The sequence below is a fragment of the Brassica napus genome, chromosome C7 (genome assembly GCF_020379485.1).
Source record: "Brassica napus cultivar Da-Ae chromosome C7, Da-Ae, whole genome shotgun sequence".
NCBI lineage: Eukaryota > Viridiplantae > Streptophyta > Magnoliopsida > Brassicales > Brassicaceae > Brassica > Brassica napus.
In genome coordinates, this window is record NC_063450.1 from 24,539,677 (window position 1) to 24,565,029 (window position 25,353).

The 25,353-nt window shown below is 32.4% G+C and overlaps 3 protein-coding genes and 1 long non-coding RNA gene across 4 annotated transcripts; 3 read left to right on the top strand and 1 right to left on the bottom strand.

Annotated features, from left to right (window-relative positions):
- Window positions 1-929: 929 nt before the first annotated feature.
- On the top strand, window positions 930-5,373 carry LOC111207618. The gene is made up of 3 exons (XR_002659866.2): window positions 930-4,664; window positions 4,751-4,790; window positions 4,924-5,373. It is a non-coding gene; the product is annotated as an uncharacterized LOC111207618 (long non-coding RNA).
- Window positions 5,374-9,782: 4,409 nt separating this feature from the next.
- BNAC07G12680D (uncharacterized protein At1g27050) lies at window positions 9,783-10,718 on the top strand. Its single transcript, XM_013810181.3, has 2 exons — window positions 9,783-10,213; window positions 10,280-10,718. The coding sequence occupies exons 1-2, from the start codon at window positions 9,869-9,871 to the stop codon at window positions 10,544-10,546; spliced, it is 612 nt and encodes a 203-aa protein (XP_013665635.1). The 5' UTR covers window positions 9,783-9,868; the 3' UTR covers window positions 10,547-10,718.
- Window positions 10,719-12,774: 2,056 nt separating this feature from the next.
- LOC106371032 (protein NRT1/ PTR FAMILY 2.12) lies at window positions 12,775-16,765 on the top strand. The gene is made up of 4 exons (XM_013811051.3): window positions 12,775-13,226; window positions 14,121-14,338; window positions 15,164-15,729; window positions 15,822-16,765. The coding sequence occupies exons 1-4, from the start codon at window positions 13,142-13,144 to the stop codon at window positions 16,657-16,659; spliced, it is 1,707 nt and encodes a 568-aa protein (XP_013666505.2). The 5' UTR covers window positions 12,775-13,141; the 3' UTR covers window positions 16,660-16,765.
- On the bottom strand, window positions 16,724-19,288 carry LOC106369432 (PWWP domain-containing protein 6). The gene is made up of 5 exons (XM_013809591.3): window positions 19,285-19,288; window positions 18,927-19,051; window positions 17,729-18,274; window positions 17,252-17,442; window positions 16,724-17,174 (listed from the first exon to the last, which is right to left on the bottom strand). The coding sequence occupies exons 1-4, from the start codon at window positions 19,286-19,288 to the stop codon at window positions 17,335-17,337; spliced, it is 783 nt and encodes a 260-aa protein (XP_013665045.1). The 3' UTR covers window positions 16,724-17,174; window positions 17,252-17,334.
- Between the last annotated feature and the right edge of the window lie 6,065 nt (window positions 19,289-25,353).

Below are 25,353 nucleotides of genomic sequence, written 5' to 3' on the forward strand. Positions count from 1 at the left end.
TTACTCTTATTTAATTTGTAAATGATTTCAATTTTTAATTTTAAATATTTAGACTGATAGACATTATGTATCACAAATACAAAGAGATATTATATAGTATAAAAATATTTTTTTATTTTTATTAGATAATAAAAAGAAATAAAATTGGCAGTTTCTATAAAACTGACGATATTTTCTTTGACTTTGTATGGATCATTTTGTGATATAATGAAAAAAAAAGTTCTTTGACATTATTATAAATTTATTACCATGCATATTAAAGTCACTCTTGAAACACTTGTCGCCAACTATAATAAAGTGGAGTTATTCTAGGGTTCACCCCTAGGGTGAATCTAAAGGTTCATCGGCCAATAGGATTTCATTATTTCAAATTCGATATCTTTTAAAAAACGAAACAAAATATTATCAATTTATATTATGTTTTTAAAATAAAAAAGTAAAAAAAAATAGCAGCTACAGAAAAAAGAATTAAAAAAATCTTTTTAACGTCGTCAGCAAAACACTAAACCCTAAATTCTAATCCCTAAACCCTAAATCCTAATCCCTAAACCCTAAATCCTAAACCCTAAACCCTTGGGTAAACTCTAAACCTTTAGGTAAACCCTATAAACCCTTGGATAAATCCTAAACTCTAAATAAAAACACTAAACCCTAAAATTCTAAACCCTAAATCCTAAACCCTAAACCCTTGAGTGTTTTAGTGTTTAGTGATTTTGATTTAGAGTTTAAGATTTATCCTAGAGTTTAAAATTTATCCTAGAGTTTAGGGTTTACCCAAGGGTTTAGGGTTTAGGATTTAGGGTTTAGGGATTAGGATTTAGGGTTTAATGTTTTGCTGACGACGTTAAAAATATTTTTTTTTTGTAATTACTACTATTTTTTATTTATTTCTTTTTATTTTTTAATTTAAAAAAAATAATATAATTTGACAATATTTTGTTTCCTTTTTTAAAAGATATCAAATATTAAATAACGCAATCCTATTGGTTGGTGAACCTAGAGGTTCATCTTAGGGGGTGAATCCAAGAATAAGTCTAATAAGTGTATTCACATACTATATCTTACCGGAGGAGACAGTTGACAAAAAAAAGAAAGAAGAAGAAGCTCTTGCAACTTAGAATTTAAAAGTGTACGAAACGTGACACTATGCTGTTAATTTGTTGATGGCCTGATGCTACGTTTTTTCGAATATAATCAGTATATCATTACTTGTTGTATTCAATAGTAGATCTTTATCCTCAACTACCTAAAGACTAATTCAGCAGTTATGAAAAAAAAAAAAAATCAGCAACTATGAAGAATTTAATAGACAACTAGCTAGTATGAATGTAAGAAATCTCATTTTTATTTCCCTTGTTTACAATTCAGATATACGCATATTCATTGATTTACGATACACTAATAGATAACAAGTTTTTGGTGCTATCCAGTGAAATGCAATAATTAATATTTTAAAGATACATTCCTACGAAATTGAAAGAATCACAATGGGCTGTATACTTATTAGATTCTTTCAAGTCACCAAGTTATCAAACCCAATGTGCCACATTGATGTCCCTGAGTTTCTGACTCGTCCGTTAGTTTTTCTAAACAATTGTTTTCAACATGGTTTCACTTTCATATTAATATTTCAATAATTACAAAACTAAAATGAAATCACTCCAATAAGCCTATCATATATCTTATCGGCTAAATGAAAATTTAAGGCCCATCGATGTAATTAAACCCACTTGAAAAAACTTGAATTTGTTTATGAAGTATATGAGCTCATAGATTTTCTCTGCATGACTAGTCTAGTACTCCCTCTGTTACTGAAAAAAAGATTTTCTAGAGTATTCACGCATATTAAGAAAACAATTAATTTTTTACAATTGAATTTATTATTTATTTTACTATACATTTCCAATAAATATCAACCAATAGTATTCAACCAATTCAAATATTTTCAATTAATGTTTCTTAAAAATATACAACTTTTCAACATTAACAACTAAAAGTACCTTAAAATTTTAAAAAATCTATCATTTTGGAACAAAAAATAAATCTAGAAAATCATACTTTCAGGATGCCCCATTATGACTAGAGATGTAGGGTCCAGCGATCTATCTTGTCTGGCTCAAACTCTCACACATGGTGACAGGCAGTGAAGACTTCAGAAAAGATAAAGTAAAGGTAATATAAGAGTATGTTTATTGTTGTATCTTAACAGCATCTCTTAGATTAAATGTAATTAAATGAATTAAACCAAAAGGGAAAAAGAGAAAACTCGTCTCTTAATTAAGAGCATTAAGACACGGTCGCTTAGGGGCACGTGTCACGCGTGAATTGGACAGAGGAGAGGTGGAGCCGTGTTCCGTCTCATTTCTCGCGTCTGTTTCTCTTTCTCTCCGTTTCGATTCTCTCCGAAGGCGACAAGGCGATTTCTCATCGTCTCGGCGGTCACGTCTCTGTCGGTGGCTCCCATGGACGAAGGAAGACGGTGGGTCTCGTTCCGGTGCTTTCCTCCACCAAGGAAGCCGGCGACGTCTCTATCGTGGTGGTTCTCTGAGGCGAAGAAGCGACCAGAGTGTTACCGGAGGGTCTGTAGTGGTGAATGTGGACGTTGTGGATGATGACGTGGCTCACCTGCTGGATCGTCAGGCACCAGTGGCCGGTGATCTCGACGCTCGTGCCTCTCCCGTTGATGGTTTTGTAGCTTCCGACGATGAGCTCGTGTTTGAGCGTGATCCCCATGTCGCCGGAGAAAATGATCCAGAGAGGCTCCGGTTGTATCACATGTACTATTTTTTCTCTTTGTCTTGTGAATTCTTCGGCCTTGAGGACTTGAAGCCAGGCGAATTCAGGAAGGTGGACGCTTCACATCGCCTTTGACGCCTCAACCCCTTCACGCCTCAACGCTTTCTGCATAATTAAGGTAAGATTCTTATTCCAATATGTGTTTGGGGACGTGGATGAGTACGGGGACTGTGATGATTTGGACTTTCAGGTTTAAAGTTTGATTCTGAGTTTATGATGATTTCGTTTGTTTTGAAGTTTTTGTTTCTGAGTTTACGATGAAGTTGTTTTGAAGTTCAGTTTTTTTCTTTAAAACTTTGAAATTTAATTTTGTTTGAAGATTTTGTTGCTTAAATCTGGATTGACGCTATAGAAATGGAGTCAATGCAGTGAGTATACTATCTCCTGGGTTCTATTCTCACCTGTCTTGGTAAAGTGTGTGTTTTCTAATATTTTTTTCTCTTGTAAAACATAGATGGAACTTATGTATGTCTCAATTGTCAGGTATGTTTATATTTGATTTCTGTAGCATTGGTTATAGGTTTTGGTAACAAGTTATTTACACAAGTATATGGAATTATCTTGATCGTTAATGCAGACCCATTATGGACTTCATCGAGGTGACCTTTCATTATATATAGTGTATACACTTCTATTCCAAGAACTCTGAATCACAAGTAAAAAAATGGTATATAGCAAAAGAGTTAACTCTGTTGTTGTTGTAAGTTATGTCTTCTTTGACATGTGTGTTTTCTCAGTTGGGACAACAAACTAGTGAAGTTACTCAATTGCAGATGGTGATATCATTGATATAGCTAATAACGTCGAGATAGTGGCTATCAATATGATGCGTGATGAAAGAACAGAGGTTAGGATCTCTATTTTAAGTCCATATTACTTAAATATGTATCTGACTTTGGATGGCTTTGAGTTCAAATGATAGTACCACGTAGCATCTGGTATGTGGTGTGTCTGAATTGGGTTAGCTTAGGCTTATAATAAGTTAAGAAGTTTGATATCTATCTATATATATAAAGAATTGTTTGCTCTCTCCTCCTTATGACATGTCAGATGCCACCTAGATAACTCACTCTCTCTCGCGGCGACACGTGGCGCATTAGGTTTTTGGGTTATCGTTCTTCGACTCTTCTTCACCCTCGCCGTTCCTCAAAACTCTGCAAACCCAAAGTTTTCTCTTTGCAACTCTTAACCTCCCCTAACATAGATTCAACGTATTCTACTTAATTCTCCATTAATATGATTCTTATTTAACCCAATAATAATGTAAACCTCTCTGTTTCCTTCCTTAGATCTATATATTGGAGAGGATTGCGGGTGGGATGAATCTTCACAATCACTTTCGATTCATCTTCCATATCAAGCATATATACAAAGATCCTTTGATAAAGTCTTCCTCCGATGCTGTGAAGAGACAATGACTTACTATATGCTTCAGGTCGATTAAAAGCATCAGAGGTACAAACTTTTTAAAAACAACGAGATTCGGTTCTTTACTCTTTAATTTAATCTCATATTCCTTATTAATCTTTTGATGATTCCATCTGCAGGGAGCTCGATTTTTTTTTCTTTTCATTGGGTTTGTACCTTTTTGTTTTAGTATCTTTGTGGTTTTTTTTCCTCAGTTATGTTTGATATGTTTACTGATTCAGATTTTGGTCTGATTCTACGGTTCGATTGATGAGCAAATAAATGAATCAGAACCATTGATTCGATCGAGTGGAGGCAGAGCGTCTGAAGCTTTGATGCATCATCGAGAAAATCTTTTGAGTCTTAGAGAGTTTCAAAGTTTCAGGGGAACAGATTTAAGATGATAAAGGCTAGGATGATGATGAACAGTCAAGGCAAGCCAAACCTAGCCAAATTCTACGGTGATATTTCTTCGTTTTGTTGAAATTTTAATTTCTTACACGGACTACTGTGACACCTATTCTCAACTTATGATTTGCGGTTACAGCTAGAGAAGCAATACGAGCTCATAAGCAACATACTTTCAGGTATGATTTTTTGAGATTCCAGCCCACAAATCACCTTGGCTTCTTGATCCATACTCTAATCTTATATTCACAAATCATTTCTGGATTGTTAGAGCCTGTGATTTTGATTTTTCCATAGTATCTTTTGAAACAGCTAATAAGCTTGTGGAGACTCGCAAGAGCAAAGTTAAGGTCTTAGTGGGTGCTTATGAGTCTGTCATATCTCTCCAAGAAAGAAATGGAGCCAACAGCTGCAACGGCTGCCGCAGTCGTGTATGGAAACCGTTTCCGAGACGCAGCTGCGGTGAAAGGTTACATCGACGATTCAGCCGCTGATCAGACAAACGATTACCATATCATAGATCATGAAGATAAAGAAAAGCAAAAGCGTTCCAAACGGGGATGGTGCGGCGTCAAGGAGCTGGAGTTTCAGCGATCCGGAATCACGTAGGAAAAGAAGAGTAGCTGGCTATAAGGTTTACTCAGTTAAAGATGTAGGGATCCATTAGAAAAGGATTTAAATGGTTCAAAGACCTTATAGGTGCTTCTTAAAATATTGTGACTTCTCTTTCTCAATATTTATATAAATATGTAAAACGGTGAATCTATTTGTGTTGAGTTTACTAAATATCTGCAATACATACAAGAAAAACAAGAACTGAGTTTTCATTCGTAAGAATATTCTTTGAATGAGACCAGCTCCATATCTACCTGTGAATCTGATTATATACTTCAAGATTACAAGTATTATATAGTATACAAGCAATTTCATTTTAACTTTCACATTTTATAATTAGAAATAGCTACAGTAGTTGTTACAAGTGTTGCAATAGTGATGATAATAATTTAAAATAGAGACTTGCCAATATATAATAAGGAACAAAATAATATTTAATTAAGGGGCGCAGTGGCATTCTATAAATCTAACTATTAGCTTTTATTGCAAAAAATACATAAAACATCATTAGTTCTCTAATAACACACGAGCATCAATATTCTCCAACTAAATATTATTTTTCTTATTTTTCACCAGTGTTTATGAATGTATGTAAAACATATGTAGAGTTATAAGAGTGTAATCACTCGAATAAGATTCTAGCGTTATCATGTTCACTAATCCTGTGATTATATACATAAAAGAAGAAAGGTTATGTTTTTAAGTTTTGTAACTATGGGTACACATCTGTGAGTTCACATAAAACAAGGGACCAGAAAAGAAAATATAAAACCTTTGTGTTATGTAAAACACATGTAGATATGAAAAAGTGTGATGACTCGCCTAAAATTCTACAATTTGTGAGTTTCATCATGTCTAAGTCAAATTTGTAACAGTGACTGAATAAATAAAGATGAATAAAAGGTTATGTTCTTACATTTTATAACTATGGGTACACATATGTGAATTTCAATAAAACTAAGCGACTGGAAAAGAAAAACCATAAAAACATATTTGTACCCGACTTAACTATGGGTACACATCTGTGAATTTCAATAACACTAAATTTCTTTTACCCGAAAGAACCGGAACCGAAAAGAAACCGATCCGAATAGACCCGACCCGATAAGAACCGATTTGTACCCGACTTAAAAACATGTATATCTAAAACTATGATTTTTTGTGTTCTATTTTATATATATTATTTTATGATTTAGTTGAAATATCTTTTGTTAACAACATTTGTTATTATTTTTTAACATTTTTAAAGTAATATAAAGCTTTAAAATGTAAAATTTAGATTTTTAAAATGTTTTATTTTAATTATTAATAGTTTCATTTAACTTGTTTTGTAAAATTTTAGATATATATGACAAATATTCAACTAAAGTTGATGGAATTGGGTATATCATGTCCTTTTCAGATCCTAAATACCCGAACCCGACCCAGACCCGATATGGACCCGAAAAATTACGGGTATTTTATGGGTATTTTAATTATAGACCCGAACCGACCCGGGCCCGAGAAGAACCGACCCGAACCCGAGCCGAAAATTTCTAAGTACCTATTGGGTCTAAATATTTAGGACCCGAAAAGACCTGGACCCGAAAGGAACCGGCCCGAACCCGACCCGAAGACCCGAACGCCCACGCCTACTTTTGTTCGTAAGAAAGTTGAAAAAAAAAACTGAAAAAATTATTGGTTTTTAGGTAGAATTCAAAATTGTAACTGATTTTAACAAATATTGTGTTGCTCACTCATCAGAATATCAACGGATCCAATTGTTTCTAATTTTAAAATTTTAATAATCAAAATTTATAATATAAAAACTAAATTACAATATATACATAACGAATTTTATTTTTTGAATAGGACCCCTAAATTTACAGGTCCGGCTCTGACTAAAATGACTAAAAGCATAACATAAGAAACAAATGTGACAAAACTCATTGTACGCAACCAAATACCACAAATGCACCACATAAGAAGCAAAACAAATGATGATAAAGAAAATACCAAATGAAGAGAAGATGAGATGTAATATATTCATGGAAAAAGCTTAATCATTATTTGAAAATATACTACATCAAATAAACCACACAATATAAATTACTCTGCCAACAAAATAAATACACATCCCCAACAGCAAAAAGAAGTAGCACAATTCATCAAGACACCACAACCCTGTTATAATACAAATTTTGAAAAATTAATGACCAGGCCAAAACACAAACTTCACAAAGCATCCCATAGACACATTAAGATAGAGCAACAATAATGTCCATTTCCCCGCACTTACGCGAGGCTTTGCCCCTACCTGTCTTTTGCTCAAACTTGATGTAATCTTTTATACGAAGAAATGTGGATAGAGGTGTAATAGTAGAAATTCTGAAGCTGACCTTGGTTGGTTAGCGTAATGTTATTTCTTTGATTTCTTGAGTATCTTTTGTGTGCTTTTCATTTTCTACTTCACAGTCTTGACATCAGAAGCAGTGTCTGCAAAGACTATTTGCAGAAAACATTTGCTAACTAGACATAAGAGATATACAAACGTTATGTTAACTATTAAATCTAGAGAAAACGGCCACATGTCTAATATGACTAAAGTATTACCATAACTTAAATATATCAACGTGTAAATAAATTTTGAACTTCTTAAAAATTCAGACATCATACATTTTGTTTAAATTTTTGTTATGTTTTTACATATTAAAGCTTTAAATTTTTTGATGTTTCATGATTAAAATGGATTGGTTAAAATTTTACAGTTAAAAGTGCTATTGAATGATAAAAAGATTTTGATAAATACTATTTTGAATATTTTGACATCCTAAGGGAAATATTTTTAAAATGCTCTTTTAAGTTACTTTTAAATTATTTTTATTATTTTTGACATATATAGTTTTAGAGTTTTATGATTTTTTTTGTTTTTTGTTTTGTTAGTTTTTTTCAAAAAAATGATTTATATATTTTTATTTGCTTTTGAAATTACAGTTCTTAATAAAAAGTAACATTTAAGAAAAAAACTAATATATCAATTTGACAATTTTATTGGTGGTTTTTATTATTTAGTAGTATAAATGATATGTTATTAGTATAAACATAAGAGAGAGAGAGAGAGAGAGACTAATTTTATGTTAACTGTTAAATCTAGGGAAAATGGCCACATGTCTAATATAACTAAAGTATTACCATAACTTAAATATATCAGCATGTAAATAAATTTTGAACTTCTTAAAAATTTAGACATCATACATATTGTTTAAATTTTTGTTATGTTTTTACATATTAAAGTTTTAAATTTTTGATGTTTCATGATTAAAATGGATTGTTTATAACCTTACAGTTAAAATTGCTAACGAATGATAAAAATATTTTGATAAATACTATTTTGAATATTTTGACATGCTTAAGGAAATGTTTTGAAAATGCTCTTTTAAGTTATTTATATTATTTTGACATATATAGTTTTAGCGTTTTATGATTTTTTTCTTTTTCTTAGTTTTTTTTTGAAAAATGATTTATATTTTTTATTTGATTCTGAAAATTACAGTTTTTAATAAAAACTAACATTTAAGAAAACAACTAAGATATCAATCAGACAATTTTATTGGTGAGTGTTATTATTTATTAGTATAAATGACATGTTATTATTTAGTATAAAATATGGGTGTATTTTTTTGTCTATGTAGATATTCTTAGAACCTTTAAATCAATTTTATTTTATATATTAAGGTAGGTCTGCGCGTTGATTGTCATGTGATGTATGTAATTATATTATTGTATATTTTCATAAAATTGAACTTGGTAACTACGTAAAAAAAAATTTGTTAAATTTAATGTTTATTTATGTTGGTCGGAATTTGAGAAAATATGAAAAAATAATATCTTACATGGTTTTTTTTTGTTCTTAAGAATTTTTTACTATTTTGAAAAAAAAATAATAGTTAACACCTGTGTTACAGCTTTTTGTTTTTCTTTTTCAAGTTGCAATCGAAGGTATACCATGGGATTTTTTTTCCTTTCAAAAATTGTAACATAATCTATTGTTTGTTTCAAATTATGTAATGTCACATCCAATTCTTAATATGTAACTAAAACATAGATTACTTAACAAAAGAAAATTAAGAAGTAATATTTTGAAAAATAAAATCATATTTTGGAAAATAACAAGTAATTTATTTTAAAAATTATAATTTTCAGATAACATGGTTTATTTAGTCTAATTATATTAAATATTTACTCTAACTACTTGAATTATTTGTTAATTTTCATCCCGCCTGTAGGACAGACCGGCCCTAGTTACAAGTAAAAGACTAACTAATCATATATGCTCTGTAATTTTCAATGCAGTTAGCCACAGATGATTTGCTTCAAAGCTGCACAAATAAAAGATACATGCTAAGGCTAAGAAGGAAATGAGACCCCAAGTTAAAACACTACCAATAAACCATTAAAATTAAGAGTCTCTTAACCAAAACCCTTAACTTCACTTTAATACTTAAAAAATCACTAAGACCTTCTAAATGGGTTTTACCGATAAACATGCTCTCAGGATTTGAGCCGATCTTAAGCCCATATATAAAAGCTCAATATGTTTATTTCTGTTCAAAAGAAAAAAAGACAAATTTTGGAGGACTAATGGTAATCGAGTAAAGCGAAGATGAGCCGCAAGAGAGAGAAACCCTACACATACCGCCACACACCGGCGCGAATCTCGAAACGCCGGCGACCTTGGGCACCTCCTCCGTCGTTAGAAACCAATGAGATCATCGACAAGCCCACCGCAAAACCTCAGCCGCCACCGGGTCTGCTCGTCTCCGGACTTCCCGCCAACTGCTCAGTCCTGGAGCTGAAATCTCGATTCGAGATCTACGGATCAATCTCCAGGATCCGAATCGACGAAGACGGAGTCGGATCCGTCTCGTATCGCACGGCCGAGTCAGCGGAAGCCGCCATCGCCGGTAGTCACGAGCCTTCGTTCGGTATCTCAATCGATTCCAAAAAGGTAAAACACCTTTAGTGCCCAAAGCTCGTTCTGAAATTAGGGTTTTATAAGATTTAGTGTTTGCAGTTGGAGGTGGCTTGGGGGACGGATCCGTTGGTGACGTGGAAGGAAAGTGTGAAGGTGGGGGAAGAAAAGGAGAAGACGTCGCCGTCTTTGTCGTCGAAGCTTCTCCGAGCTGAGATGTCATTAAGAAAACATGGGAGAAGGAATAGGCTAGCATCCACCATTGTCAACCCGAGAAGCAAGAATCCCGACGGTGATGGAAGTAAATCTCCGGCGACAACTAGGGGGTTTAAGGACAGAGATATTGTAGCCTACGACGATATTCTTTAACAGCATATTGTAGAAAATATAGTAACTTTTTTTCTTCTCAACTCTGATTCTTTTCCATTTGTTTTTATGTTGCAGTTGTTTTCTTGCAGGATGTGTATGTTATATATGTACGAATTTAGCCAAGTCTTTTTTTTTTCCTTTTTAAGCTTTCACAGTAAAGCTTGTTTCTTTATCTAGAAACTCTACAAAAAGTTTTGTACCATTTAGGAATGTAATCTATCAAATGATCCGAAGTCTTGCTTATTTGCAGTGGATTATAATAAGAAAGGACTCAATATTGGTAGAGGATTCAAACTTCAAATCCATAAACCATGGTATCCAGGTCGAAAGTCATATAGCCGATTCCATACGGTAACTAATCACTAAAGCCAGTCTTATACCGTTCGAAATCATGCTTTTGTAACTACAGTTGTAAATTTGTAATTGACCAGCTTTTGGACAGTTGTTCAGTGTCTTTCTTCCATAGAAGTTGCTTTATTACCTTATGTTAGCTAATTGAACTCATTCCTCTGTTAATGAACTTGTTGAACAGTTGATGGCCAAGTTTTCAAGCTTGGTTACACCCTTGATCTCATTCTTCTTCAGACCTCTTCTCCCAATATAAACGAAACACCTTTGAATATGTCTTGCAGAAAGTGGAAAAGTTCAGACATGGGGGATGGGGTGAACGTAGGCTTCTTCACACCAACAAACCCACTGGAAGAAATTTCAGCAGCTATACAAATCAATTAAGCCTCGCGTTCCTGAAACAAATCAATTTTTAGATTTTAACTTATTAAAATAAATTAAACAAACTCATTAACTATATAATAAAATTTTCAAATTTTCTTGTATATATTATATTTTGTATTTTTAAAAATGACTATACATGACTAAAGCTGTTAAAAATCTCACATTGGAATTTTTTTGATTCATGGTTTAAAATTTCATTATGACAAGATACAAATTATTACAAAATTTTATAAGTAGGAAGTCTCATTTAATAAATATTAATATATATAAAAATTATATCGTTTAAAATAAATTATATACCATATAAAATACATAAATATTTTATTTTCAAAATTTGGTTTGACTTTTTTTTATAAAACCTTTGAAAATATTCAAAACTTAATATTTACATTTTAAACTTTGCATTGAATTTTTTATCAAATTATAAATTACTAAAACTATTAAACATTTCACAAAAAATGTTATCAGTGAATTAAAGTTTTTGTTATAAAAAAATACAAATGATCAAAAATAATATGAGTAAAAAAAATTATTTAACAGATATCAATATTAAAAATTTACTATATATCTATGTTAATATCATTTAAACTTAATTATATACCATACATATTAGAAAAGGTATTTGTTTGGATTAATAAAATTTATTTATGTGTTCGCACTAATTTAATTATATACGTAATAGTTAATGAAACTTTTTAATTGTTCAATATATATTTATTATTTTATGATATGTAAAAAAATATATAATACGTAAATATAATTTATATATAATTTTATCTTGCGCAAGTCGCTTGTCTTAAGCTAGTGCGTCTTATTGTAATCCCATTGCGATGAACTATTCGAAACATATAAAAGTTTGTTACTATGAGTCTTTTTCTACGTTTTGTCGTAATTGTACGGTATTGAGAAGCATATCTTTTAGATCATATGTCGTGTAATTTACTGAAGGCTTAAACCAAGTGAGCTCTAAAGTAATTCTTATAATAGAGTTTTGAAAACTCAAATACAAATTTGTAATATAGATATTCATGTTAACATTGTTTTAGACTTTTTTTTTTGTAACTGAAAATTGTTTTGGACTTCTTCACACGAAATCGTATTTGCTTTCTACTAGCTTTCTCTAAAACAATTATAAAATCATCTGAATTAGTGTATTATTGATATTTTTATCGGAATTTAGAGTCAAGGAAATAAAGTTTCGTTTTTCATATTTGAGAAACATTGTTGGAAGAATGAATAAGAAGACACCACAATCGGAATGTTATAATAAAGTTGCAAAAAAAGAAAGAATAAGAAGACTAAAAATATCATTCAGTGGATATGTTTTAATAATTCATTTTGGGCAATATTTTATAAGTATGCAAATAAATAAATAAAGAAACAACAGACTTGGAAATGTATTAAATTAATAATTATCCAAAACTCACTATTCTAAAGAAGTTTTGCATTTGAAGTAAACTAATATTATATACTTCAAATCACTATAAAACGAGATATACACACTTATTACAAAGAACCAAAGAGGAGAGATAATAATATACTACACACACCATCATGCATTGTTCCCACAGGCAGTCAAATTTGTTAAAAGCATTAGAAAGAAAGAAATAACTTTCTTCTCTCTCACACAACTTATGTATCTATACATAAGAAATCCTCCTCAGCTTCATTTCATCTTCCAATTATTGAGTCGTGGCTTAGTCAGAATGCATTCCTTCTAATGCTATTCTACCCATAAAACAAAATCAAATTCGATGTATTCTGTTTACTCTAAATTTTAGAGATCGGTCATACGGTAAAAGACAGTCTTCTTCGTCTTTTGAGGTCGTAGCTTTCTTGAGTTCATTGTGGTCATCACCCGAGATGGAAGTTCTTGAGAATGCTAAGAATCCTAATAACTCACCGGAGAGAAAACGTGGAGGCTGGATAGCCATCTCGTTCATCCTTGGTATGTTCTTTTCTCGTTTCTTCCAATATTTAGTTTTTCAAGGTTTTTCTTTTTATAAATCTCAACATGGTAAACTAGTAAATGGATACGAACTTCGTCATCCACAGTATAAATTATGGTGGATCGACTGGTTAAGCACGCAGCTTTGATCCCTTTTAATTGGTAGTGATAGAGAATTTCTGTCTTCAACTAAAATCTTTCTTTTGTTTTAGAGAGACTAACTCAATATGATGATTTTTTTTTGGATTGGTATATAAGAAATTATTATTATTTTTAACAAACACATAATGAGGAAAATAATTCTTACTAAAATTCTATCAATTTAATCTCATTAAAAATACGTATATATACACTTTATCATCACTTTTTCTTCTTAATATTTTGTGCACCATGATAATATGATGAACACACTAACCACTTTTACGAGTCATGCAATACAGTAATCAAAGAAAATAGTACCAGGAGAAATGACCCAAATTAAATAAATATATAAATAATATGGTCGACCGTTTCATGTTGTTATGGCGTAAACCTTTTGATAAGACGCATGAAATACAGTTAAGCTTTTCAGACATATCATGAGTTATATATATAAATTAATTGTACTTAACGGCCACTACAACTTAAGTAAACGAAACTATTGGTTCATAACCGGGCCTCGTGGTCTGGTGGCAAAGAAACCTCGGCTGAGGTGTCCGCCATCACGAGTTCGAGACCTGACCACAGCGGATTTAACATGGTTTCCGTTTGGCCTCCAGGACCTTCCTCACCAGTTCCGGTTGGACGCGGTGGGATAGTCGGACTAAGGTCCGGATACCTGGATTATCAAAAAAAAAAAAAAAAAAAAAAACTATTGGTTCATAAAGTATATTATCATGGTGATATAATGTAAAGGAAATGAAACGCTGGAGAGGATGGGAACGATGGGGTTATCAGCGAATTTCATGGCGTATTTAGCCAAAGTGTTCCACATGAAGCTAGTGGACGCTTCCAACGTTTTCAACTTGTGGTTAGGTCTCAGCAATTTGGCTCCACTCCTCGGTGCAATAATCTCTGACGCCTACGTTGGCCGCTTCAAGACCATCGCTTACGCCTCCTTTTTCTCCCTTCTCGTACGTTTCCTCCCTCTATCATCTATTCTTTCTTCTACAATAACATTGCAACTTAAAATGAACTGTTGGGTTACAATAACAAGTGATGACTGATGACAGTCTAGTTGCTTTGGTTAATTTTGGTACAGGTTTGTTCGTAGATTAGTTTATACTACCTCCGTTCCCGAAAGCAAGAAGTTTTAGATTTTTTTCTTGTTCCATAAAGATAGATTTTCTATATTGTTAAGGTACTTTTTTATACTTTTGAGAAACATTAATTGAGAATATTTGAATTGATTAAATTTCATTGGTGGAAAGTTATTGGAAAGTGCATAATAAAGTAAAAAATAAATTAAATTATAAACATTTATTAAATTCTTAATAAGCGTGCATACTCTAGAAAATCTTACTTTCAGGAACAGAAAGAGTATTATGTTTTGAGATTTTCCCAATTATACTTGCATTAAAATGATAAGATTGCATGTGTGAGCTTTTCACAAGCTGGATGTTTGAACTTTAGTTTTTATTCATAATTTCAGAAAAAATCAGACGGTCCATCAATATCACTAAGCTTGACACTAGACAGAAGAAGTGCATGCATTATATGCCATGTAGTTTTCTTCAAACTTTTTCAACTTTAGAAGTTACCTTTTTTTTTGAAAAAGCTTTAGAAGTTACCTTTTAATGGCTTTACACATCGTTTACTATTAATGAACTTCCGTGACTCAATGAAATTGTAACAAATAATTCTAATGTTTTTCTTAAAAAGTGTAATGAATTCAATTTTTATCAATACATTTTCAATAACACAAGAAATCAGTCAAGTTAATAAATAAATCCAAACAGGGACTAATGACAGTGACACTCACTGCCTGGCTGCATCAACTCCACCCACCAGAATGCAACATCCACCGTCCAGATAGTTGCGACCGTCCAAACAAACTCCAGCTCGGTGTATTGTTCCTTGGTCTCGGCTTCCTCTCCATCGGCAGCGGTGGAATACGACCTTGTAGCATCCCTTTCGGAGTGGACCAATTTGACCAACGAACCGAGAAAGGGCTTAAAGGAATGGCCAGTTACTTCAATTGGTATTACTTAACTTTCTCCATCGTTCTCATCGTTTTGCATACCGTCATTGTGTACATACAGGACAACATCAGCTGGACCGTTGGGTTTAGCATTCCGACCGGTTTAATGGCTTGCTCGATCGTTTTGTTCTTTGTTGGTATGCGGTTTTACGTGTATGTCAAACCGAAAGGGAGTGCATTCTCTAGTATTGCTCGAGTCATTTTAGCGGCTCGTAAGAAACGGAACCTCAAGCTTCCAGTGGAGGATGATGGAACGGTGGAGTATTATGACCCACCACTTAAACCTGGAGTGTTATCCAAGTTACCACTCACCAACCAATACAAGTATCTACTCATATACTTTTCTGTTAACGTTTTGATTTTTTTCTAAAAGCATATAATATTATTTAAGCTAAAATGTATTGGTTTCCATTTAGGTTCCTAGACAAAGCGGCGGTGATCACAGAGGGTGATCTGACATCCGCTGGAGTTCCGGTGAATAAGTGGAGGCTATGTAGCGTTCAAGAAGTTGAAGAGGTCAAGTGTTTGATCAGAATCATTCCGGTTTGGTCTGCTGGAATAATCTCCGTTGTTACAATGTCCACACAAGTAACTTTCATCGTCCCTCAAGCTATGAAAATGGATCGACACATGGGTCCTCACTTTGAGATCCCGGCAGGTTCCGTGTCCGTCATCTCTTTCATTACAATAGGCATTTGGTTGCCTATCTACGACCGCGTCCTAGTCCCTTCCCTTTGGCGAATTCGCAAGTTCAGGCTCACGCTTCTGCAGCGGATGGGGATAGGGATCGTCTTCGGCATCATGTCCATGTTCACTGCAGCGATAGTGGAAAGAGTGAGGCGGACACAGGCTTTGAAAATGACGCAGATGTCTGTGTTTTGGTTGGCGTGGCAGCTGGTTCTGATGGGACTCTCCGAGTCGTTCAACTACATTGGACAGATCGAGTTCTTCAACAGTCAGTTCCCTGAACACATGAGAAGCCTTGCGAACTCACTGTTCCCGCTCTCGTTTGCCGCATCACACTACTTAATAAGTCTGCTGTTGACGACCGTGCATAAATTCTCAGGCGGAAAAGACAAGCCGGACTGGCTGGACAATGACCTTGACAAAGGGAGGTTGGATTACTTCTACTACATGATTGCTGGTTTGGGTGTTGTTAACCTTGTCTACTTCTGGTATTGTGTTAGAAGCTACCAGTACAAGGCCGGTTCACAGATTGAAGATTTGGCAGAGGAGAAATCTTTGGTTGACTAGAAGAGGATCCCTAGTCTAATTGTTTGTGATATTTGTATGAATATGTAAACGCTCTATGCTTGGCTATCTAAACTGGCTCTCATTGAAAAAAGATCATTACTTCACATTTCGCAACCAAAAAAAAAAATTAATTACCAAGAGACCAATTGTCAAAAGTTCCAAACCAGAGAAAGTGCTTTATAGAAGCTAAGACGCAACAGTGACGTTAGAGTCTCGGTCGTTGTTGTATGAATAGCCATTTCCACCACCACGTCCCATTCCTCTGCTGTTGTAGTAGCTCCTCTGGTAACCGTTTCCACCGGAATTATCATAAGATTCATATCGCCCATTCGAGTAGCCACCATCACCAGCTCGACCTCCTCGGGCATTGGAGTAGCCTCTTCGAGCACCTCGATGACATCTCTGGTTCTGGAGGGATCCACGTGGCACATACTGTTGCTGATAATCTCTACCTGAGTATAGGCTTGTTTCTCCTGCTGTCCATGGACCACCACTCCTTGGGTCACTGACTCATCCTTCACATCAGATTCATCAGTCTCGAGCAATTAACTCATTTCAGAATAATTTAGAAATCCACATGTCACTGGATTACCTTCTTCTGTTGCTCAAAATGATGACTAACAACAGATTCTTCTTTCTTACACGAAAAAATTACAGTTCGGTGCAATCATCTGGTCACACCTTAGAGTGCTCGACGCAACGCTCCAAAGCGTTCTTGTGAGACAAACCCGAATCCACGGGTCTAGATATCTCATCAAAATTAACGCAAGCTCGTTTCTGCGACTTCAAGTCGAAGAGTGAGCCGAAGTATAAGAGCCGAAGTAACCCACAAACCCCATTAGGGTCTCTTAATAAATATTTTAGTAATTAAATGTAATTAAGAACTCTAGCCAAGAGACACCTTGATTTTTCACAATGCTAGTTTCCTATTTAGAGGTTCTTAAAAAGAAAAAGATCATCATCGTCAGTTTGATTTGTCTTTCCTCGAGAAGATCATCATCATCAATTTGAAGGTAGAAAAAAAAAAAAGAAGACAAGACAAGTAAAGCAGACAAGTCATTTTGGTTACCTTGTCTAGCAAGTTTCTTGATTCTTCCTCAAGTCTCATCTTCAACTCTTCCGTAATCTCTCCTCCCTCTGATTCATCCAGCAAAGCTCTCATCTCTTCAAGCTTCTTTTTCAACCACTCCATTTCCATCATCCCCTTTCTGTTCTCAGAAGAAGGATACTTGAGCTTCAATGTAACGGTGGAAGTAGTAGCAAACGGGTATTTCTCTAGTGACTCGTAAAAGGCTTCTTCTCCTTCAGATACATTCAAGAAGCTAACGCGAGCACATGAGTCATTCTCGAACGTACAGCTTCTCTCTTTGTCCAAAGCTCCAAATTTTTCATATGTTCTAATCAAATCATCTTTCGAAGGCAGAGTAGAACCAAAACCAGACTTGATAATTAGCTCAACACCTGAATATTGCTTCACATCAACTTCCTTCTTCACTTCAAGCTGCTTATCTTCATCTGAAACGTTTCTTTTGTAATTGGCTCCAGTAACATATGTAAAACTTCGGTAAATGGATGCAAACTCTCTTATCTTGTCGCTTGTACGCTCTTGTGAATACTGTGTATAAGAATCAATTTTATTTTCAGTATACACACAAATTCCCACAGTACAAGATTCTTTATTTCCTATCATTCATCTTTCTCAAGAAAGAGGAAATCAGATGAAGAAGAAAAAACACTTACTGGATCAACTATGAATGATGTGTGGTGGACGTTGTCGTCTCACTTGATGCTGAGGCCGTGCTCGTACCACTCATAACGCTCAGAATTGAGTGCTTCCTCTGGAGCCCATTAGCGAGCTTGAAAACCAAAACCACAAGAGAAAAATGAGCCTAAATGCAATGAAACAGAGCAGATTAGTCCACAATCAAGTAAAGTCTCAACAAACTAAACCATCAAACAAAGACACCAAAGAAGAAGAAGAAAGATTAAAACTTTACTGAAGACATGAACAAAGCTATCATCTTTCATGAAACCCATTAGCTAGCTTGAAAATCAAAACACCACTAAAACAAATTACAGAACAGAGCAGATTAATGGATAATAAGGTAAAGATGAAGAAGTAAGAGATGAAACAAAAAAAAGTGGAAACCTTTGAAGGGTTTTACGGCAAGGGACGAGGAAGAAGGAGCAGCACACGAGCTTAAACTAAGACATAGAACATCTATAGACCAATCTGGAGATAAACAAAGAGCAAAACCGTGACGAACCTGAACAACTGCCATGATGGTCTTAGTGACAACAGCAGCAGCTCTCTCAGTGTAATGCCCTCTCGCCACAGTCCTCAGCTTCTTCTTCTTCAGAATCGACTTACACGCGAAGACCTCTTCGGTCTCTTTGTCGGTACATAGGTACGTGACGCCGAACTCTCAACGGCCTAACTCTCTCCCCAGCTTGTATTTCTGCGAGATCTCGCGTCCTGTTGCCATCCGTTAGCACGATAAGCCTGAGAGATTTTATCTTTCCTCCTCCGTTATTGCCGTGGTGGAGACCGTAGTCGATGGAGAAAGGGTTTTGCTTTGTTGTTATCGTTCTTGGCTAACGATCCCGCCGACCCGCAACAATTACCCATGGTTTCAACAATGACGGATCGTAGCTCGAGAGATCGAGGGAACTTAATCGGTGAAAAGGTGCTAACTGGTCTCGTTAATCTGCCTGAAGCTCTGGCTTCCCTTCCGCCATGGATGCTCTCTCTTCAACTCTCTCTCTTCTCAAAGAGATGAAAGCCCAGAGGGCAACACGTGTCTCGGAATACGGACGTCTCCGGTAGCTCCTAAATAAGAAACGTTTCTTTGCAGATAATCTAATTTTTATTGTTTTTAATGTCAACTAGATTAAGACCAGCGCCTTGTGATAAACATTATATATAAAATTATTTTATGTATTATATGTTTTTAGATATTATGAAATAATAAATATATATTGAATAATTAAAAGTCAGTATAATTAAATTGGTCCGAACGTATAAATTAATTTTATTAATCCAGACAATTTTTTTAAAAATTTGATAGTATATGTAATTAAATTTAAATGATATTAACATATATAATATATTTTTAATATTAATGTCTATTAAATAATGCTTTCTACTCATATATTTTTTTGATCATGTGCATCTTTAATAGCAAAAAAATTTAAATTACTCATAACAAAATTTTCATTGTGAGATTAATAATTTTAGTAATTTATAATTTAAAAACAATTATCAATGTTAGTTCAAAACTTTTATCAAAGATATTTATTCAAAGTAAATTTTGAAATTAAAATATTTATTTATTCAATATGGTTTATAGTTTAATTTAGAATGATATATATACATATATATTTTAAATCTTAATGATTAATTAAATTAGACTTTTATTTATATGATTTTGTAATCATTTGTATTTTGTCATAACAAAAAGTTTAAACAATGGATCGTAAAATTTGAATGTGAGACTTTTAACAGTTTTAGTAATTTAAAGTCGTTTTTTTAAATTCAAAATATAACATATACAGAAAAATCTAAATTTTTATAATATGGTTATTGTGATTTTTTTAAATTATTTTAATAGTTTAAAATTAAACAAATTTGATAGAAGATACATTATTTTTTTATCAGATCTTTATTATTCAAAATCATTAATTGTCATATATACTTTAGCCACATTAGGAAATTTCGTAATCTTTATTTAAGGAAATAATAAATGACATTAATAATGAATTTATGGTTAGTTTAATAAAAAGATTATTATATAATTAGATGGACCAACATATTTTTCTAATTATTCTAAGAATCATTCTAGTGATGACACGTGGCTACAAAAAGAAGTTGTAATGTTTCACAAATAATATACAGGGGATAACACTAAGAGACGGCCTCGGAAGACCGTGTTATTGATGCTCTAATATATTCACTTCACTAAATCCTCCAAATCGGGAGTCTCCTTTATGACATCGTTCTGATCGGAGGGTGGTGGTGATGAGTGCCATGACTGCTCTTTCACCGGCCTCTGAGGTAGCAGTAGTAGTAGTAACCATTGTGTTGGACTTGTGTATGAGGTTGATTTTAACCGGCAGAGAAAATCACTGCCGGCTGTGGACATGGAAGAGAGAGAAGGAGGAGGTTTGTTAGTTTTTTTAGGTGTTTTGAAAATCGGACCAGCTAGTGAACCCGAAATATTTTGGGTCATGGATCATTATGATTCAACCGGGTTCGAACCTGTTCCATTGGGCATATTAACCGAAACCCGAATCCGAACCTGAACCGACCCGAAAAACCTGAACCGAAGTTAAAAAAAATCCGAACGGGTTTAGGATTCAACCAGTCCGAATACCCGTACCCGATTAGTTATATCTGATACCCGAACCAATTAACCGAAGTACCCAAATATATATATATATATATTACTAACCCTAAACTTACATCTTCCAGTCCCATTCATCTTTTGGTCTTCTCCTTTTTCAACGTATATGTTCAGTACATACTTAAACTCATTTTATGACCGATTACATGTATGAATTACTATACTTTGCGATTTTGATTTATGTTTGATTACAAATAAAATTTGCGATTTGTTTTCTTTGCTTTTTACACAGGTATGAGCTCAAACATTCATAATTATCCAGGTTTGATTTTGATATTTCTTTGATTTTGATTTATGAATATATGGATTCTTTACCATTTTCTATTCAAGATAATACAAATAGAAATTATACGAAAGAATACAGACTCGTGTTCCTCAACGTAATAACAAATCAGAAAGATCATAAATCTTATATTAAGTTGTTCAATCTTCTAACTTCAACAATATTGTTTCTGGTCTCACAAAGTCAAATCAAGGATACATAAAAAAATTTATTTATTTGTTACACAATTCGGTTATACCTGAAATAACCTGAATCTGAACTTTAAAAACCCGAACCCGATCCGAAGTATAAAATAACCCGAACGGGTTCTGTACCTCTCCATCTGAAAACCCGAAAACCCGAAGCACCCGACCCGAATCCGAACGGGTACTCGAACGCCCAAACCTACTAAATAATATGCATATTCTTACAAAGATAGATCATATCAATACCATAATGTTTAGTAAAATTTAAAAAATAACAACTAAAATGTAACAAAAGTATTAAAATAATTCAATTATTTCAAATCTAAAATCAGTACGAAAAGCATATTTAAATTTTTTTATCATTAGATCGTCATCACTCTAAATCTTCATCACCTTCTTAAAGGTTATATACAAATTAGTTAAAAGAATAAATTTTGAAATAAAAAATAATATTTTGTTCTTTTATAAATTATACAAATTTCAAAAACATAAATGTTGCGATTATTAAAGTCCTCAACACAAGTGATGATGAAATAAAATTTAAACAAAGTAAGAAATAGACAAAAACAATATTTTGACGTGAAAATTGAACTTTGTAAATCTTGTGATTTGTGAGTTGTAGAAACGTCAAAAGAAAAATATGAGGAACAATACTTTATCAATCTTTCATAAATCCTTTTTTTACTATTTTTTACATCAAATCCTATTTTTACTTTAAAAAGGAAAAGTTCATTTTTTATAAACAAAATTTTGGTTTATATACGAACCGCAGTTTGGCCGGTTCATTGGGTAGCCAGTTTTCGGATTTTTCACGGTTCGATACTGGTTTTTAAGCGGTTCAATTTTAGTTGAGTTTTAACACTAACCCACCCCATATTATTTCTGGTTCATGGTTCAACTCGATCTGACCGCCTCTTTGATCCAGATTTAAAAACTCTGGGTTTTTTTGTTTTGTTGGAGAAATAGGAGACGTTGAAGCGTCTGATTGAGTTCTTAAACATAATTTGATGTTTGATAAAAAAAAAAAAAGTCCAGTAAATGAATATCAAGTGAGATTATTCTTCCTTCAGAAAAAAAAAGGAAAATATGATAACAATAGTTTGCAATTATTAAAATTTTGGGTTGGTAAAATAAAAAAGAATGGTTTTTTTTTATGAGAAAGGGCTTTAAAAAAGAAAGTTTTTGATGGTAACAATCCTCTTCTAAATGTCGACAGTGTTATGTTCACGTTGTAGTTACTGGTTTCATGATTAAACCCTGTTGCATATATTTGTGAATTACTGTTATAATATTTCTGAATGTTTTTTGTGTGCGTGAATGTAATTTTGAAGTGCATGGTTCTCTAGCTTTTTGACTCCTATATATCAAACTGCTCTAGGAACATGTTGTGTAGCTGGACAAATGAAGCTATTTCCAACAGATATGTTTATGGACCATTCCAATGTGCATCCTACCAGAGCGATGCATAGCGAATGAGGCCACTCATGCTCTCAGATGACCGTGAAATATGAAACAAATTCCAACATTAGAAATTAGACGAAATAATATCTAAAGTAAGAATAAGGAAGGTTGGGCGGAAAAAGTCAAGATGATCATGGAACCTGCGATGACATTCTCAAAGGATTGAGATGTTGTGGGAGGTGCATTCTCAAAGGAAATAAACACACGAGATGAGTGTGGTCTTTAGTTGAGAGGGAGAATGTGAAATATCAAACAAAGTCTCACATTGGAAATTAGACGAAATAATGTCTAATATATAAATAAATATTCAACTCTAATTAGTACGAGACATTTTGAGAAGAAGACCAAAAGTAAATCCATGCGGACTTGCCTAAGGTCCAAAGTAAACAATTAATATCGTACTAATTAAATAATATAGAGTTGGACACAAGATTTCATAAATCCCAACAATGACTTCACGAAGTATTTCAACTTTTCACAAGATTAAATTTGTTCTTATAGTTGACTAATAACGGTTTCAGATGATTAAACAACTTGTAATATATATATATGATACTAGAGTTAAACCCGCCCACGGGCGGGTGAAAATTTTTAAAAACAGCTAAAAATATTTCAAATTTTAGTATATATTTGAATATAGCTTTTTATATATAACTGTTTTATAATTTTTTGTATTAATATTTAATACTGCAAAAGATTATAATAATTAGATATTATGTTTTACATTATCAAAAAAAGATATTAATGAATATTTGATTGTGATATATCATTTACTCATTATTCACCTTTCAAAACTGAAAAGTGATTTTGTTTTGTTACTTTTAATCTCTAAATGAATTCTAAACCAAATGATTATTAAAAAAATATAATTAAAATAAGTGTGTGTGTGTTGGGGTGGGGGGGGGTTATAACTCTAATTGTTATTAATAATTAAATTTGAATTCTAAATTATCAATATCTAATGAATTTACAGAATTGAATTTTTGTGTTTGTGAAAATATAATTTTAACCTACTTTTTTGTTGTTATAAATATTTTGTAGTTTTTCTCTAGTTTTATATTTTTGATTAGATCATGTAAATTTTTAAATAAACTATTATTTGTAAATTATTTTTCACCAAATTCAATTTATTCAATGCATTATTTACAAATAAATGTACTGTTTAATTTATTATATCTTATTAAACATTCAAACTGATTTTTATAAGATATTTTTTTGATTATGTACTAAGGTCTCATATTGTTTCGCCTAATTACTCATACTGCAACTTAAAAATGTATATTCTTCCTACAATTCTTTGTAGGAGAAAGTGATTTTTTTTTGTGTGCAAGTGAAAGTGAAGGCATCTGACGATGTTCCACACCTCTTTAATCTGATTAAAGATAAGGAATGAAACATCCATTATTCACTCTTGTTAGCTTAGCTTCCATGGCTTTTGAACTTATCAATCAAACTCCCGCACTTCCATCAAATTCGAATTATGATAGATATTTAATGTAATATTTATATTTCTTATATTGTCTATTTATTTATTTTTTATCTTCCCTATATTGTATTTTTATCCATTTTTATATTGTATATTTACTTATTATTGTTTTTCTAATATTGTATATTTACTTATTCTAATTATTTTGCCTTTATATCAACTGGTAATATTACAATAGATGTTTAACGTATTATTTTGATTTCTTATGTTGTATATTTACTTATTATTTATTTTACTATACTTTTTCAGATAGATGTTTAATGTATTTTTTTCTATTTCTTATATTGTATATTTACTTATTATTTATTTTTATTCTAATATTATGATAGATGTTTAATGTAAATATTTTTATATTCTATATTTACTTATTATTTATTTTACTAAAAAATTCATATATATGTTTTATTTAGTTTTCCATTTCTGATACTGTATATTTACTTATTGTTTATTTTTTCTTATATTGTATATTTACTTATTCTATTTTTTTACTTTTTATCAAATGATAATATCACGTTAGATGTTTAATAAATATTTCTATTTTTTATATTATGTATTTACTTATTGTTTAGTTTTTCTTATATTGTATATTTACTTATTCCAATATAACGATAGATGTTTAATATAATATTTCTATTTATTATTTTGTATATTTTTTTATTATTTATTCTATTATACATTTTTCAGAGAGATGTTTAATTTTATTTTTTCATTTCTTAATTGTATATTTATTTATTGTTTATATTTTCTTATATTGTATATTTACTATTCTAATTTTCTTGCTTTTATATCAAATGATAATATTGTGATAGATGTTTAATATAATATTTCTAATTCTTATATCACATGCTTGTTTTTTATATGTTGTATATATCACAT

Excerpts from the sequence above, each read along its gene's own strand:
- BNAC07G12680D (XM_013810181.3), top strand. The coding sequence starts at position 9,869 with ATGAGCCGCAAGAGAGAGAAACCCTACACATACCGCCACACACCGGCG. Across the intron at positions 10,214-10,279 it reads TCTCAATCGATTCCAAAAAG|TTGGAGGTGGCTTGGGGGAC; the intron begins GTAAAACACCTT and ends TAGTGTTTGCAG.
- LOC106371032 (XM_013811051.3), top strand. The coding sequence starts at position 13,142 with ATGGAAGTTCTTGAGAATGCTAAGAATCCTAATAACTCACCGGAGAGA. Across the intron at positions 13,227-14,120 it reads AGCCATCTCGTTCATCCTTG|GAAATGAAACGCTGGAGAGG; the intron begins GTATGTTCTTTT and ends TATAATGTAAAG. Across the intron at positions 15,730-15,821 it reads CCACTCACCAACCAATACAA|GTTCCTAGACAAAGCGGCGG; the intron begins GTATCTACTCAT and ends GTTTCCATTTAG.
- LOC106369432 (XM_013809591.3), bottom strand. Across the intron at positions 18,275-18,926 it reads CCATCATGGCAGTTGTTCAG|TATTCACAAGAGCGTACAAG; the intron begins GTTCGTCACGGT and ends TCTTATACACAG. Across the intron at positions 17,443-17,728 it reads CAAGAAACTTGCTAGACAAG|TCGCAGAAACGAGCTTGCGT; the intron begins GTAACCAAAATG and ends TTCGACTTGAAG.